Genomic DNA, 15,692 nt, shown 5'->3' with positions numbered 1-15,692 from the left:
AGATTCTTCAGATCTGAGCTCCACGCTGCCACCACTTGCTTTATAGCGATGGAGAATATATGTGGGATTCCTCCCTGGTATCTGCTGATACCAGAACAGATACTCAGTGTATGCGTTATTTGACAGAGAGTAATTGCAGTAGATCTTGGCTTCCTGGGTCTCCTCAGATGTTTGGAGATCCTTCCATGGACGCACCTCATCTCCGTAACTCAGCCCTGGAAATGAACCACAGTGGTTAGGAGCAGTTCACTGGGAGCATCACAGAGTATGGAATAGGAAAGTAATGCATTGTAAATGAACAATTACCAAAATAAAGACTAAACAACACAATGAGAACTATTGAGATCAGCGTTCTTCAGTTCATAAAGAACACAGACAGTGTTTAGGTTTGTGTTCAACCAGCCAGCATCTACTGAGGGAAAGATGTAGAGCTCATAACAGTGCTTCACTTTTTCAGTGCAGAAGACATGCCCCTTTCCCTCATCCAATCAGCACAGACTGAGGCACGAGCACATCATTTGTTGAATAGCTTCTGTTGTTGTTATTTACTGTGAGTTGGGCATTTCATTTCCATTTAGAATGAGTGTTCATGTTGTACAGAATGTATATCTTTAAGAAGTACAGCACTGTTTTTTCTTACAGTTGACCAGTGTATGCTTGTGACGGAAAGATGAGTTCTGGTGATGAATCTTCCTCCCGACCTGTGAGGGCGCTAAAGAACGAGAGGAGAAGTATCTGGAAGGGCTGGCCTGACATTTCCGGGTCAGGGAAGTGGGTCAGCCTGGAAAGAAGCGCGACTCTGTTGTAAGACTGTATTGATTTGAAAGGTAAACGGGAAGCAGCTGCAAGTAATAAGGCAGCTGCAACCGTTTACCTAGATATCATGCAAGATTACATATAGGGGCCAGGGTAACGCTGATCTTTTCCTTCGTTTGGGTAGAACGTTTGGAGGAAGAAGGAGCGAGAGTGGAACTCGCAGTGTTTTTGTGATTACGTGTTGTGTTTGTTTATTAACTGTCTGTGTTTATTTCACTGTAGACAGTTAGAGCACTACTCCGAAGCTGTCGCAAAGGGTCAGCGCTGTCCGGAGCACCCCTGCCCACCACCGTATCTGTGTATTCACCACGCACCCTCACGTCTGCACTCACCCAGGACTGGTCTGCACTCACCCTGACCGTGGGTTCATTTTTGTTCTGGACTGTTCCCTGTTTTGTTATCTCCGTGCTTTACACATGGTTGTGTATCACCGGGGATTTATTATTTTACGATCACCAGACCTGGATTATAAATAAAAGCACCTTTTCATTGGAAACTGTTGTCTGCCTGTCACTCCTGCATCGCATCACCGCTATACCTGTTCCCCTCCACTAGCCACTTTGCTACAATGCTACACACAGTAGCTATGATCACAACAGTGGATACAATGTCCCAGATGGTTTCATCAATAAAGTGTGACTTTACAAACACATATTTAAACTTGAACCACTTCATGAAATCTTCACAATTACATTATTTTAAAATGAAGAGATCTGCACTTCACTGTACAACTTAAAATGAAGAGATCTGCACTTCACTGTACAATCAGTTGCTGAACTGGAGCAAAGAAAATTTGTTTTTGCATTACAATACAATTTATATACATCTTGCTTTGACCGCGAATTGCTATCCCATGACTTCCAAGTATAACAATTTATAATCTATAAATATATGTGATACTGCTACATATAAAATCGAGAAAGTTTTAATGAATGTCGCCTATTGTCAAACTATTTAAAACACAACACATAACTTTCCAATTACATTTACGCTGTTTTACACTACGTTTATTATATATATATATATATATATATATATATATATATATATATATATATATATATATATATATATATATATATATATATATATATCAATCGGCAATGCCTTAATACTTGTTTTCCGGTGCACGTCGGTTCAGACGGTAATATAGCTGTCATTAAACACCAGACGAAGATGCATGAGAACGTTGTTTCAACAGTAGTTTTCATCGTCATCCAAACGAGCAGGTATCGTCATCCCATATCTGGTGCGATGTTACGCATATGGGACAGGAGAAACCAAAAGCGTGATGACTTGAGAATTTAGGTTCAGATGAGGTTTCGACCCTTTGCTTCAAAACCCTTCTGAATCGAACCTTCTGTTCCCTTTCTGCTATCCTTAATAATAATAAACATTATACTGACTCAACCGTGGCACAAAGCATTAATCCAAATCAGTGGTTTTCAACCATTTCGTCTCACATACCGGTGTTTCCAACAGCGACCGCCAGGTGTAGCAGTAACTATGTGCAATCTTAAACTGCTGTTGTAAATCCGAGCCCTACCCCATTACAACCAGGTTTGTTGTGTCTGTACTGACTTGTTTGTTGCCTCATTCTGCTGAATGGTTAATCTATGCAGAGGATGACTGCAATGAACTCGGCATGTTTATAATTTTAAATATTTTGCAAGTGCTGTGTATTGAACTGGTGACCGCAGCTTTAATTGTGTACAGTAGTAATACAGGAAATAGCATGCTGCAGCTTGCATGCTCAGTGTTGGTGAAGTCCTGATCTGACAGCATGTAACACACACACACACACACACACACACACACACACACACACACACACACACACACACACAGAGAGAGAGCTCTTCTGATTTACATACCTTTTACTTTTCAGAAAAGACAAGTTCTCCCAAGAATATGTCAAAACGGGTAGTTTTGAGAACACTCAAATCATTTGAGTGATTTCTTACTGAAAGATAGTATCTCCAGATCGAGAGATAGATAGATAGATACAGTAGATACGGTATATTTATATGAAAGGCACTGAAAAGATCTGGTTCTTGTAGTATTAAACAGTTAATCCTTGATGATAGAACTCTGCAGATGTGTCAAGAATAAGCTGTGCAGGGACGCAAATATTAAAAAACAACGTATGTCACTGTACCAATGCGACACAAAACACAATACTGTATTCAACGCACTAGGGGCTCCTTCTGACCACAAAATTAAACAAAACTGTGTAACGCATTTTATAGTTTGCAGTACATGGTGTTGATGAACTACAGCAAGCACATTAAATAACGGGTATCACTGGGGTGACTCTATTTCCAAAGCTAAGAACAGGGACACACACATTTAAAATAGTTTAAAAAATATCCAGTGTTTTTTTTTTTTTTTTTTTTTTTTTTTTTAAGCATGATCCTTATTTAAATATAGTAGGGTTCACTGAGTGCTACTGTCAACTTTGCCGTTTACAACTCGCTGTAAAACTGAATACGATTCAGTAAAGCATTTTTTTTTTTATAATCTTATATACTCCTTTCAAATTAAATACGAATCACAATACACATTCTTAAGTATATATTGTCTATATATCCATTTAAAAACCATTTTCTGAAAATATCACCATCTGAATCATTTTGAAACTGGTAAACATGGAAAACAAATATTAATTCAGATGTGAAAACACACATTTTAGTATAATATTAAGTAAAGAAAACATATCATGTACAATTTACTTTCCATGTTGTTTGTTGTCTCTCTGGTGCTTTAGCATTAAACTAAGAAAAACAACCTCTGACTGCGGCGCGAACACGCGCCTTCCATTTCCAATGCGTGCTCAGGTTCACCTAGATGTTATAGCCAGGTGTAGAGCTATTTTCAATCTTAATTGATATCATTTGGAGTATTTATTTTATTTAATATGGAATCCTAGACTCACAATATTATTCTGTACCCATATTTTTAATATGACTGCCGTGTGTTTCTGTAACGAGTGCTATCTGGCGCAGTTGGAAATCGGGACTTGTTTTTTTAAAGTTTTGGAGAAAAATGTTGGGACCAGTAATTGGAAGTGATTGAATGAGAGGAAGGGTAACATTTGGACTCAAGAAAAATCATCTGGTTTAACTGTCATTTAACGGGAGTCCAGTGAAGGTGTTAGAGGTGATCGTCGCATTTGACTACAGGGGTAATTAGCTGGCATTGTTCAGAGGTGATTATCGTTAATGGGCAGCGCTATAATAGTGTGGTCGGGCAAAGGTAAGGTATCTCTTTGGTTCTTGCTAAGTGTATAATGGAGTTTTTTGACCGGTGCGGGCGAGCGTCCGGGTCGTTACGCAGCTCCATTCTACCGACGATGCAGCTTTTTCTCCTTCTCTCCTGCTTTTTTGTAGTAGGTATTTTTCCATCGCAGAGCTCTGCGGGGCACGGCGAAACAGAGACGTACAGCGCAGAAAACAAATTTAATCTGGCTCAACCCTGGGATGACATCGAAACAGGATTGCACGGCGAGGAGACCGACCGTCTTGGGGAGACGCACGGCGAGGAGACCGACCCTCTTGGGGAGACGCACGGCGAGGAGACCGACCCTCGTGAGGAGACGCACGGCGAGGAGACCGACCGTCGTGGGGGGACGCACGGCGAGGAGACCGACCCTCGTGAGGGGACGCACGGCGAGGAGACCGACCCTCGTGAGGGGACCGACCCTCGTGAGGGGACGCACGGCGAGGAGACCGACCCTCGTGAGGGGACGCACGGCGAGGAGACCGACCCTCGTGAGGAGACCGACCCTCGTGAGGGGACGCACGGCGAGGAGACCGACCCTCGTGAGGGGACGCACGGCGAGGAGACCGACCCTCGTGAGGGGACGCACGGCGAGGAGACCGACCCTCGTGAGGGGACGCACGGCGAGGAGGAGACCGACCCTCGTGAGGGGACGCACGGCGAGGAGACCGACCCTCGTGAGGGGACCGACCCTCGTGAGGGGACGCACGGCGAGGAGACCGACCCTCGTGAGGGTGACGGCGAGGAGACCGACCCTCGTGAGGGGACGCACGGCGAGGAGACCGACCCCCCTCGTGAGGAGGGGACCGACCCTCGTGAGGGGACGCACGGCGAGGAGACCGACCCTCGTGAGGACGCACGAGGAGACCGACCCTCGTGAGGAGACCGACCGCGAGGAGACCGACCCTCGTGAGGGGACGCACGGCGAGGAGACCGACCCTCGTGAGGGGACGCACGGCGAGGAGACCGACCCTCGTGAGGGGCGAGGAGACCGACCCTCGTGAGGGGACGCACGGCGAGGAGACCGACCCTCGTGAGGGGACGCACGGCGAGGAGACCGACCCTCGTGAGGGGACGCACGGCGAGGAGACCGACCCTCGTGAGGAGACCGACCCTCGTGAGGGGACGCACGGCGAGGAGAGGGGACGCACGGCGAGGAGACCGACCCTCGTGAGGGGACGCACGGCGAGGAGACCGACCCTCGTGAGGGGACGCACGGCGAGGAGAGGGGACGCACGGTGAGGAGACCGACCGCACGGCGAGGAGACCGACCCTCGTGAGGGGACGCACGGCGAGGAGACCGACCCTCGTGAGGAGACCGACCCTCGTGAGGGGACGCACGGCGAGGAGACCGACCCTCGTGAGGGGACGCACGGCGAGGAGACCGACCCTCGTGACCGACCGACCCCGTGAGGGGAGGCGAGGAGACCGACCCTCGTGAGGGGACGCACGGCGAGGGAGACCGACCGACCCTCGTGAGGGGACGCACGGCGAGGAGACCGACCCTCGTGAGGAGACCGACCCTCGTGAGTGGACGCACGGCGAGGAGACCGACCCTCGTGAGGGGACCGACCCTCGTGAGGGGACGCACGGCGAGGAGACCGACCCTCGTGAGGGGACGCACGGCGAGGAGACCGACCCTCGTGAGGGGACGCACGGCGAGGAGACCGACCCTCGTGAGGAGACCGACCCTCGTGAGGCGACGCACGACGAGGAAAACGTTCTGGTTCAACATCCCGTGCCATCAAGGCCTTACCCTGTAAGGTTTTTTCCACCTTATGGCATCCCAGTGCCTGTCACTCCCTTTCCTTTCAAGCTGCTTAGTCCTCGGGTGATCCCTGTCAACGCGCCCGTGCCGCCTGAGCTCCGAAGGGTTATGAATCCCAAGCCTATTGCAGTTCCCCGGCCGCTACCCATCAGCCTTGCAGCGGCGGTCCGCGTGTTGTGCAGTGGAAGCACAATGTACGTGAGGGTACGGACTGACTTGTACGGGTTCAAGTGTAAATCGGGCCAGCTGACTCTGGGGACCGGCTGCAGAAGCAATGGAGTCTCTAAGGGGTATCTTCTCTTTACGTATGACCTGAAAGCATGTGGAAGCCAGGTGTCTGTGAGTATGCCATGCTGGAGACTGTGTTCTTTCTTTACTTTAAAATTGTTCCAAGCAACAGGTTCATCAGGCCGTGTGGGGTGGCTTTCTTTTTAAAACCATGCGTAATGTTACGATTTTATCTTTGTGTAGGTTACTTCTAATAAAATCAAAGTATTGATCTGCTTTCTGATGTAACGCTCAATTTTTTCTCTTTCTATACCACCTTCAAGATGGAAGCTGGACAGTTGGTCTACAAGAACGTCCTTAAATATGTCCCGTCTGTCCACAACAGTACAATTCGGAGATCTATGCCATTCACTGTACCCCTTCAGTGTCGTTACTATAGGTAAGGAACATCTTTCTGATTATGTAGTGAAAGCAGACTTTAACCCCGGTTTTAACAGCTGTTTAAAAAAGCTAATGTCCCAGAGGCATGTTGCATTGAAAACACGTTGGCTTGATTCTTCCTGTTGTAGGTATCACCACGTCTACAAGCACGGTATTCGTCCGCTTTGGAGGAATCAAACTCGCTTCAAGAGTCTCCAGTCCCCGAACAGCTTTGCCCTAAGAATAATTAATGGTAAGCATCTGCAATGGCTGTAGAGCTTAGTGTATTAACTACAGCATGTATTGTGATCCGCATATCATAAGGGTTCTGCTGCTACACTGAACTGTGGTTCTCTGAGTCCACATGTCAAAGTAGTGCCTTGGTTTTTAATGTGAATCCTAAACTGCATGCTTCAGCTGTCCTCACCCTTTCTTTTTACTCCCTAGGTGATTGGGTTCCTGATCACATGATGAATACATTCTACCTTGGACAGCCCATACACTTTGAAGCGACTACAAATCTCACTATTCCTGGGACTAAGCTTTTCATCCACAGCTGTTATGCAACAGCATCTCCAGCTTTAAATTCAACCCCCAGATATACAGTGATTGAGAATTATGGGTAAGACTATTGCTTATTCTACTGAAACCTGGATGCTGCTATGGCTTTTTTTGTGGAGGTCAGGTGTTCTAAATCCACTGCTTGCTGGTAAAGCTTCACAGGGATGCTCCCAGTTAACTTTTTGCATGAACTAGAATTTCAGAGGCAGGCAAATGTACAACTTTTTAAAGCTGTAGTACATGGCTTTGGTGTAGGATGTTGCAAGGTAATGACTTGGGAGTGACTTAATTGATTCTGGAGTTGCATTACCTCATCACACCACAGCAATGACTTCACATGTTAAATATATAGCCGGGCTTAAATTCCTTTTTTTAAAGCCCTGCTCTATATTTAAAAACCCACACACTCTTTAATTGCACTTCCTCCCTTTCCAGGTGCATGGTGGACAGCAAGTATGAAACCTGTAGCTCCCATTTTGTGCCTCCCAGAACCAAGAATACAATCAATTTCTTTGTTGATGCTTTCCAGTTCAATGCGCTGTCCCCCATGGTAGGTTTCCCTTTTGTACCTGCTACTCCCTATAGTGGGTTTCAACACACGACTCTGTTGGCACCCAGTGATCTACTTCACGACTGCTTGGATCTCTTCCAATGCAATTTTAGTTTCTTGTGTAATGGACACCAATGCCATGTTCATACCTCCTGAAACTATTGCTAGCATGTGTTGGAAGTGTGGCGCTTGCATGAAGTGAATGGCAATCCAATGTTTTTGATGGATATGATTGTGCTGTATTTAGGTAGTGTGCATGACGCTCCCTCAATGTAGTTCTGATGCATGCACTGTTGCATGCATGGACACAGATGGTTTGCTGCAGAAGTTGACCAAGTCGTTCCCCACTAACCTGGTGTATAGTTTGTAACTGCTAATGAAATAATTCTCCATTCCCAAGGTGAACAAGTACTACATGCACTGCACAATGGTGGTAACGAGCAACAGCATGATAACGCAGAGTGCCAAATCTTGCCACTATGATAAGAGCATGAGAAGGTAGGTTACATTAAAAATGGAAGGTATCTCTCCATTGCATGTCTTGTGTAGCACAAGATGAAGGCAGCAATTTTATGATGGGTTGGTTTTCTGGTACGAAAGATTAGCTTCCATTGTTCTGGGAGGGTGGCATTCCAATGAGGCCCCGTCCTCTTTCTAGCAGCATGTCGCTTCCGAGGCAGGTAGATTTGAATAACAACTAATGTCTCTGTTCAGGTGGGTGGAACTTGAAGGTAACCACCGTGTCTGTTCCTGCTGTGACTCTGTGTGCATCAATGAAGATGCGACTTTGCCTGTCGGTATGTATGACTCCTAGAAAGCAAGGGGAAGGGTTTAGGAATTGCAGATACAGTGACTTCTGCTTGACTGGCTTTTGTAGCAGTGTTCAGATCTTGGTTTGTACCCTACAACTCAATATTTGTATTTAAATCTTTTTTTCTTCCCACAGGTAGTAAAAGCACCATAAGCAGCGATGCCCTGCTGGTAATTGAAAAGCAGGGAGGTGATGTTGAGGCAGAAGGCAAGGAAGATCATGAGCCTATCCAACATTCGGAAGAGACCTATGCTGACACCAGGGTGCCAGAGCACAGTGACCCTGAGAACTATGAGGGGGCTGGGGAACCTGGTGCAGAGTATTGGTATGTTTTTGTTTTTTTTTTATTAAACATTGTGGTTTGTTTTTAACTGTATATGGAGTGTCTACCATGTAGTCTGGGAACAAGCAAAGTAGATTTAAATTGTCATTGAGGATATGACATGGTTTACTGACATTTTTTAAACCCAGAGTTTGATGCCCTACACTTTTCAGTGGTATGTTTGGAGGTTAAGCACTCAATAGTTCAGTTGTGGTGGTGAATGTTTGTTTTATTTCTTAATTTAATTTACATTGCCCTTGTTCTAATACTGATCATCCTGTTTTTTTTCTTTCTCAGGTGATAATGGAAGATGCAGTTCTCCTGTGTGGTTTTTGGATTATGACTGCTAAATAAATGTTTTGAGATCATACCTTATGTACTTTGTTATTTTGTCCCTCCTGAATTTGGTTTTAAATCAACTAACTAAACAAATAGGCTGTATTAAATCAATTGGCTATTCTGAACCAGGTAACCTTTTAGATGAACTGAATGGCCTCCCCCTCATCTAACTTTTAGAAAATGAGGTTTATTTTAGAATGAGAGATAAAACCAAGCTCCTGATGGAAGGGACTCTGCTATTGCGTAGTTCACCCCCTAGTCCAAGTGTATAGTGTCTGCTAAAAACTGATACTGATTGAATGCTGGTATGTACTGAGGAAACCACAAATCTAGGAGCAGCCTTCGTCTGGTGGGATTGCACCCGCTTGAGCAAGGAAAGCAAGCTCACCATGCTGGACTTGAACCACCATTGTGCAAAATAATTACTAGCAGCAAATGTGGAAATTGAATATATTGTGCCTATAGGATCAGGGCTAGAAACAAGACTGATATTTCATAGCAGGATTACGACTTGCTTGATTTACCCCAGTGTGTGCAGAGAAGCAGATCAAGTGTGTCTTACGCTCCCAGTATTACCAGGAATGGATCCAACTGCTCTGCAACAGGAGTCTTTCTTCCACCCAGAGAGAGGTCATATCATCATACATGATACAAAACAATTGCTATGATCCATATTCAAGTGTTTAAAAATGTGTTGATGGATCAGCACAAGGGTGGTAAGCGATTCTCAAAAGGTTAATAAATAACCAGAATACTTTTACAGCGGAACCTCATTCATCTGCACCCCATTCCTCCATGACTTCAATGCTCCCGCTGGAGTTATCTCTGAAATAGTTACATCATTGCTAATGTGAACTAAATGCCCAGGCTGTGAGCCCAAACACGTGTGAGGTTGTCTCTGCCTCTGCAGGAGAGTGTCGCCTCTTCCTCTGCCGATCCTTCTAGGTACAGTACGCTGGCCCATAGCTGGACCCTGTCGAGATGCCTTGCACTGGAATTGAGAGAACCAGGGGCATTCAGTTTACCTGTATAGTCTATTAAAAAGAATCACTGTGTGCTTGAATGAGGCCTTGCAGCAGCCATGATGTTTTTTTTTTTTTTTTTTAATTTTTTACACTGACGCTCCCCTGAGACACACTTAATGTGGAACTGGGATATTTTGTATGGGAGGATGCTCTTTTGACCACTGGAGTATTTGTGCTTTTTACAAGAGAGAGAGAGGGGGTTGAATCCAGCAATGGTAGCAGTACAAGACTGTACAAACACTAAAAATAAAACACAATACAACAAACTATAAATCAAAGGTACCGTGAAAACGGCGGGCCTTGCAGCTGATTAACTGACGCTCTGCTGAGACACATTAACAATTAACCCAAAAATATACAATAAACTACATATTTCCTATGTGCAGGGCTTACGCTCTGCCACAGTTACAAAACCATTTCTAAGAATTTGGGGCTTCAGCAATCCACTGTAAGACAGATGGAGAAATTTCAAGACCACAGTCACTACCCAGGAGAGTTGTCCTACCAATATCTCTTCAAAAACAAACCAGAAAATCATCAAGGAAGTCACAGAGAACCCCAGAGTAACATCCAAGGATCTGCAGGCCACACTCGCCTTGGCTAATGTGAATGTTTGTGACTCAATTATCAGAAAAAGACTGAATAAGAATGGTGTTCATGGAAGGATAGACAGGAGGAAACCACTGCTCTCTAAAAAGAACATTGCTGCCCATCTGAAGTTCGCCAAAGAGCACATTGATTATCCACAAGAATTCTGGAACAATGTTCTCTGGACAGACCAGTCAAAGGTAAAACTTTTTGGTCTCAATGAGAAACGTTTTTTGGTGAAAACCAAACACAGCGTTGGAACAGAAGAACCTCATGCCAATTGTCAAGCATGGTAGTGGGAGTGTGATGGTTCCGGGCTGCTTTGCAGCCTCAGGACCTGGACGGCTTGCCATCATTGACACAACCATGAATTCTGCATTGTATCAGAAGATTCTAGAGGAGAATGTCAGGTCATCCGTCCGTGAGCTGAAGCTGAACCAAAAGTGGGTCATGAAGCAAGACAATGATCCTAAATATACAAGCAGGTCTACAAAAGAAAAAAAAAAAGGTTTTTAGAATGGCCTAGTCAAAGTCGAGACCTAAACCCCATCGAAATGTTGCGGCAGGACCTAAAGCGAGCTGTCCATGCAAGGAAGCCCTCAAATGTCACCAAGTTGAAGCAGTTCTGTAAGGAGGAATGGGCCAAAATTCCTCAAAACCGATGTGAGAGACTGACCAACAGTTACAGGAAACGCTTAGTTGAAGTCATTGCTGCTCAAAGGAGTGCCACCAGTTACTGAATCTAAAGGTTCACTTTTTTTATTTTTTTTCACACATGGATATTGACTGTTGAATCATTTGTGGATGAATAAATGTTGAAAAAGTATCATGTTTTGTGTCATTTGTTTAATCAGGTTACCTTTATCTATTATTAGGACTTACATTAAAAATCTAATAACATTTTAGGTTATATGTGAAATATATAAAAATCCTAAGGGGTTCACAACCTTTCTCGGTACTGTAACAGGGACAGTATTATCCTACCTATCAGCAGCTGAATAAAACAGAGACGATATGTTATCCTACTTATTAGCAATAGAGTCATCTTCAATAGCAGATGAATAGAATGGAAGAGGACTCCTGGAATGCAATGGCATCGGGATGGTCAGACAAGATAAAAAATGTTCTACCTCTTCAGAAAATACAAACAAGACCAGGAAACAGGAACCAGGAAATTAACAACAGATAGGTGGAGTTGGGTGGAACTGAGCGACTGGTTTCGCCCAGCATTTAATGAATGAACAGAACAGTAAATAAAAAGGTTGTAACAAACAAAAACACAGAACAAGGCACTTTCGCCAAATTAAAGAGACAAACAAAACGGACTACACAGACAAACACGGTGAGCTGATATTTTAACTATTAACTCTTATTATTACTATTATAACCTCCGTCTCTAATCCCGTTCTCCACTCACCGAACATACAACCCCGAGTGAGTGAAAACATGCTGCTTTAATGCAGCTGTACCGAGACTCGATTGCTAATCAATCATTCAACTGGAGTCGCGGTACAACTGCACGTGAATTAATAAAGTGCAATTCCCTTTGCTCACATATTATGTGCTGTGCAATCCTTGTGCCTAAATACAAATATATATATATTAAACACTAGTGTTTCACAGACCCATTTATATCCCGTGTACCAATGACTATACACCAACATTACACAACATGACTATACACACAGGGGCGGGCACTTTGCCACACCTCCATGTGAAACTTTAACACTGCAGGGACTCCCAGAGATTTTTTAACCCTTCCCAGCCCGGGTACAAATGAACTTGTTATAATAGTAAATACAAAGATTAAAAACACATGCAATCAATGAATTTATCTCAACTTGATTGTTTGTGAGTAATCCAATGTTATTTGGAAAGTTTGTGTCGACCATGGCAGACTTCGTGTCGACAGGAGTCAGTGTGTTGACAAAGCGTCAATGAATTGAAGTTGGGGGGTATTTCACCCCCACAGACCCCAAAGCTCACAGCACTTTGATACGTTAATGAAGTCCTGTATCAAACACATGTTTATTATATTTTATTAATAATTGTGGCTCACCATAACCTGCTCTCTTATTCTAGTTTTATGAACAGGGAACATATTTCCAAGAAGAAAGCGACTCAAAATGCAAACAGTTTACCTGCACTGAAATGATGAGGTATCTACTGCTGGTTTGTATTTCCCTGAATCGTCTCCATATGTGGAACCATCTCTTGTGGCTTTGTTTATATATTTTAAACCCTGGTTGAGATCTTGTTTATACCATTGCATTGTATAAAATCTGCTTATTTGATATCAACAGTTATCTGAACTGATTCTCCTTATGAAACTCGCTGTGAATCAGGGCTTTGAGTCACCTGGTTTTCACTGTGCACACCTGAAACAAACGATAAGCTTGTGAATGAAATACATTAATTCATGAATTAAGAACATAAGAACATAAGAACATAAGAAAGTTTACAAACGAGAGGAGGCCATTCGGCCCATCTTGCTCGTTTGGTTGTTAGTAGCTTATTGATCCCAAAATCTCATCAAGCAGCTTCTTGAAGGATCCCAGGGTGTCAGCTTCAACAACATTACTGGGGAGTTGATTCCAGACCCTCACAATTCTCTGTGTAAAAAAGTGTCTCCTATTTTCTGTTCTGAATGCCCCTTTTTCTAAACTCCATTTGTGACCCCTGGTCCTTGTTTCTTTTTTCAGGCTGAAAAAGTCCCTTGCGTCGACACTGTCAATACCATTTAGAATTTTGAATGCTTGAATTAGGTCGCCACGTAGTCTTCTTTGTTCAAGACTGAACAGATTCAATTCTTTTAGCCTGTCTGCATATGACATGCCTTTTAAGCCCGGAATAATTCTGGTCGCTCTTCTTTGCACTCTTTCTAGAGCAGCAATATCTTTTTTATAGCGAGGTGACCAGAACTGCACACAATATTCAAGATGAGGTCTTACAAGTGCATTGTACAGTTTTAACATTACTTCCCTTGATTTAAATTCAACACTTTTCACAATGTATCCGAGTATCTTGTTAGCCTTTTTTATAGCTTCCCCACATTGTCTAGATGAAGACATCTCTGAGTCAACAAAAACTCCTAGGTCTTTTTCATAGATTCCTTCTCCAATTTCAGTATCTCCCATATGATATTTATAATGTACATTTTTATTTCCTGCGTGCAGTACCTTACACTTTTCTTAACGTATCATTATATTGCTGTAAGTGTTGTACGTACCTGACATAATTAGAACAGATAAGTATTTAAACATTGTAACACATGGAAAACAATATATCATTAGATAGTTTGTGAAGTCTTGGACTTTCTAAATGTTTGTCATGAAATGCTCTTGATTGTATTACACTGTATACTTTCTGTGGTAACTGTCACAACAATCAACACAGTTCATTCACCCTCAATTACCACAAGGTCATGTGATCAGAGAGAGACACACAGCAACACAGAAGCTGATTCTTAAACTCAGAGCGAGTGAGGTTTTATTGTATCAATTAATAATTAGATTCAAATGTATTTCTATGGACACTTTCTTTCCATTGTATGACATGTGTAATCATTCTGAGAGGTATTAAAGATCGCTTTTTCATTCTCAAGTAATAGCTCCCAATGGAAGGTAAGTGAGGAGGAGTTAATACTGCAGACTGTGGCAATCTAGTCGCTGTCCAAACCTTTGAGTTCTTCATGATTACAAATGGAAGCTTCTTGGTTTCACGGAGAAAGGTAATACAAGGCCAATGTGTGCTTTCGTGCAGTAGAATATTCATTTATTATCTAAACTACAATGTATCAATTTATTTCATAGTATTTTCAGTCTTTTAACTGTTTAATTTCCACTAGTTTGCTGATATATATGTTTTGGAGACACATATGGACCATTGTAAACTAGTCTTTTGATAATATATTGTTTGCATTGAAAAGTTACGATTATATTTCTTGCAATAGCTAATACTGCAGAGCTGTCTAATGAGACTCGTAATAAATAAATAATACAATCATCGTTGTGTTTGTAATGTTGTTTTATTTGGTGTAATTGAATTGCTGAGAATGTATTATTGGACAGTGCAGCAGCATCACAGAATGAGCTGACTGACAGGCTATCCTGGCCTGTTGAAAACAAGATGATATAATTATTACTTTGTTTATGAATGATAATGAAATTCACATGCAGTTGTGTACATGCTGGTACAGCTGCATAAAAGCAGCATGTTTTCACTCACTTGGGGTTGTGTGTTCGGGAGTGGAGAAGAGAGGAGAAGCATAATTCTAAATATCAATTGCTACGAGTGCTGGAAGCACCAGCACCATACTTGTTTTGTGTAGGGTTCATCCACCCTGTTTTGTTAGTCTCTACTCGTTTTCTTTGTCTATTTATTTTGGCCTCACATGCAGTGTGCTGTTTTTATTACAAACCTTTTATTTTCTGTCTGTTTAATTAATAAACTGTGCATCAGCGCCTTCACCATTCCATAACCTGTATTCTGAGTCGGTTCCTGTTTCTTGTCTGACGTCACCCACTGCAGCCATCTTTGTGACACTTCCCCACATTGTCTAGATGTAGACATTCCTTCTTTAATTTCAGTTTCTCCTATATGATATTTATAATGCACATGTTTATTTCCTGCGTGCAGCACCTTACACTTTTCTCTATTAAATGTCATTTGCCATGTATGTGTCTGCCCAGTTCTGAATCTTGTCTAGATCATTTTGAATGACCATTGCTGCTGCAACAGTGTTTGCCACTCCTATTTTTGTGTCATCTGCGAATTTAAAAAGTTTACTTACTATACCAGAATCTAAATCATTAATGTAGGTTAGGAATAGCACAGGACACAATACTGATCCCTGTGGTACTCCACTGTTTACCTCTATCCATTTTGAGTTTTCTCCTCTAATCAGTACTTTCTGTTTTCTACATGTTAAACACTCGATAATCCATGTACATGTGTTTCCTTGAATCCCTACTGCATTCAGTTTG

The 15,692-nt window shown here is 43.1% G+C and overlaps 2 protein-coding genes across 2 annotated transcripts in view; one reads left to right on the top strand and one right to left on the bottom strand.

Moving 5' to 3' along the window:
* The window catches only part of LOC121299468 (sodium- and chloride-dependent GABA transporter 2-like), a 749,163-nt gene that overhangs the window by 510,880 nt on the left and 222,591 nt on the right, over positions 1–15,692 (bottom strand). The window lies entirely within an intron of this gene.
* LOC121300178 (zona pellucida sperm-binding protein 3-like) lies at positions 6,395–9,056 on the top strand. The gene is made up of 8 exons (XM_041228670.1): positions 6,395–6,530; positions 6,661–6,764; positions 6,959–7,133; positions 7,508–7,622; positions 8,023–8,120; positions 8,337–8,419; positions 8,569–8,758; positions 9,053–9,056. Exons 1-8 carry the CDS (start codon positions 6,415–6,417, stop codon positions 9,054–9,056), a joined length of 885 nt encoding a protein of 294 aa, XP_041084604.1. The 5' UTR covers positions 6,395–6,414.

Source organism: Polyodon spathula, chromosome 25 (genome assembly GCF_017654505.1).
Source record: "Polyodon spathula isolate WHYD16114869_AA chromosome 25, ASM1765450v1, whole genome shotgun sequence".
Classification (NCBI taxonomy): Eukaryota; Metazoa; Chordata; class Actinopteri; order Acipenseriformes; family Polyodontidae; genus Polyodon; species Polyodon spathula.
Note: the sequence above shows the minus strand (reverse complement) of the source record. Positions and strands in the feature narration are given on the sequence as shown.

Coding starts and splice junctions, on each gene's coding strand:
- LOC121300178 (XM_041228670.1), top strand. CDS start 6,415: ATGGAAGCTGGACAGTTGGTCTACAAGAACGTCCTTAAATATGTCCCG. Junction 7,134..7,507: donor ACAGTGATTGAGAATTATGG/GTAAGACTATTG, acceptor CTCCCTTTCCAG/GTGCATGGTGGACAGCAAGT. Junction 7,623..8,022: donor TCAATGCGCTGTCCCCCATG/GTAGGTTTCCCT, acceptor TCCATTCCCAAG/GTGAACAAGTACTACATGCA.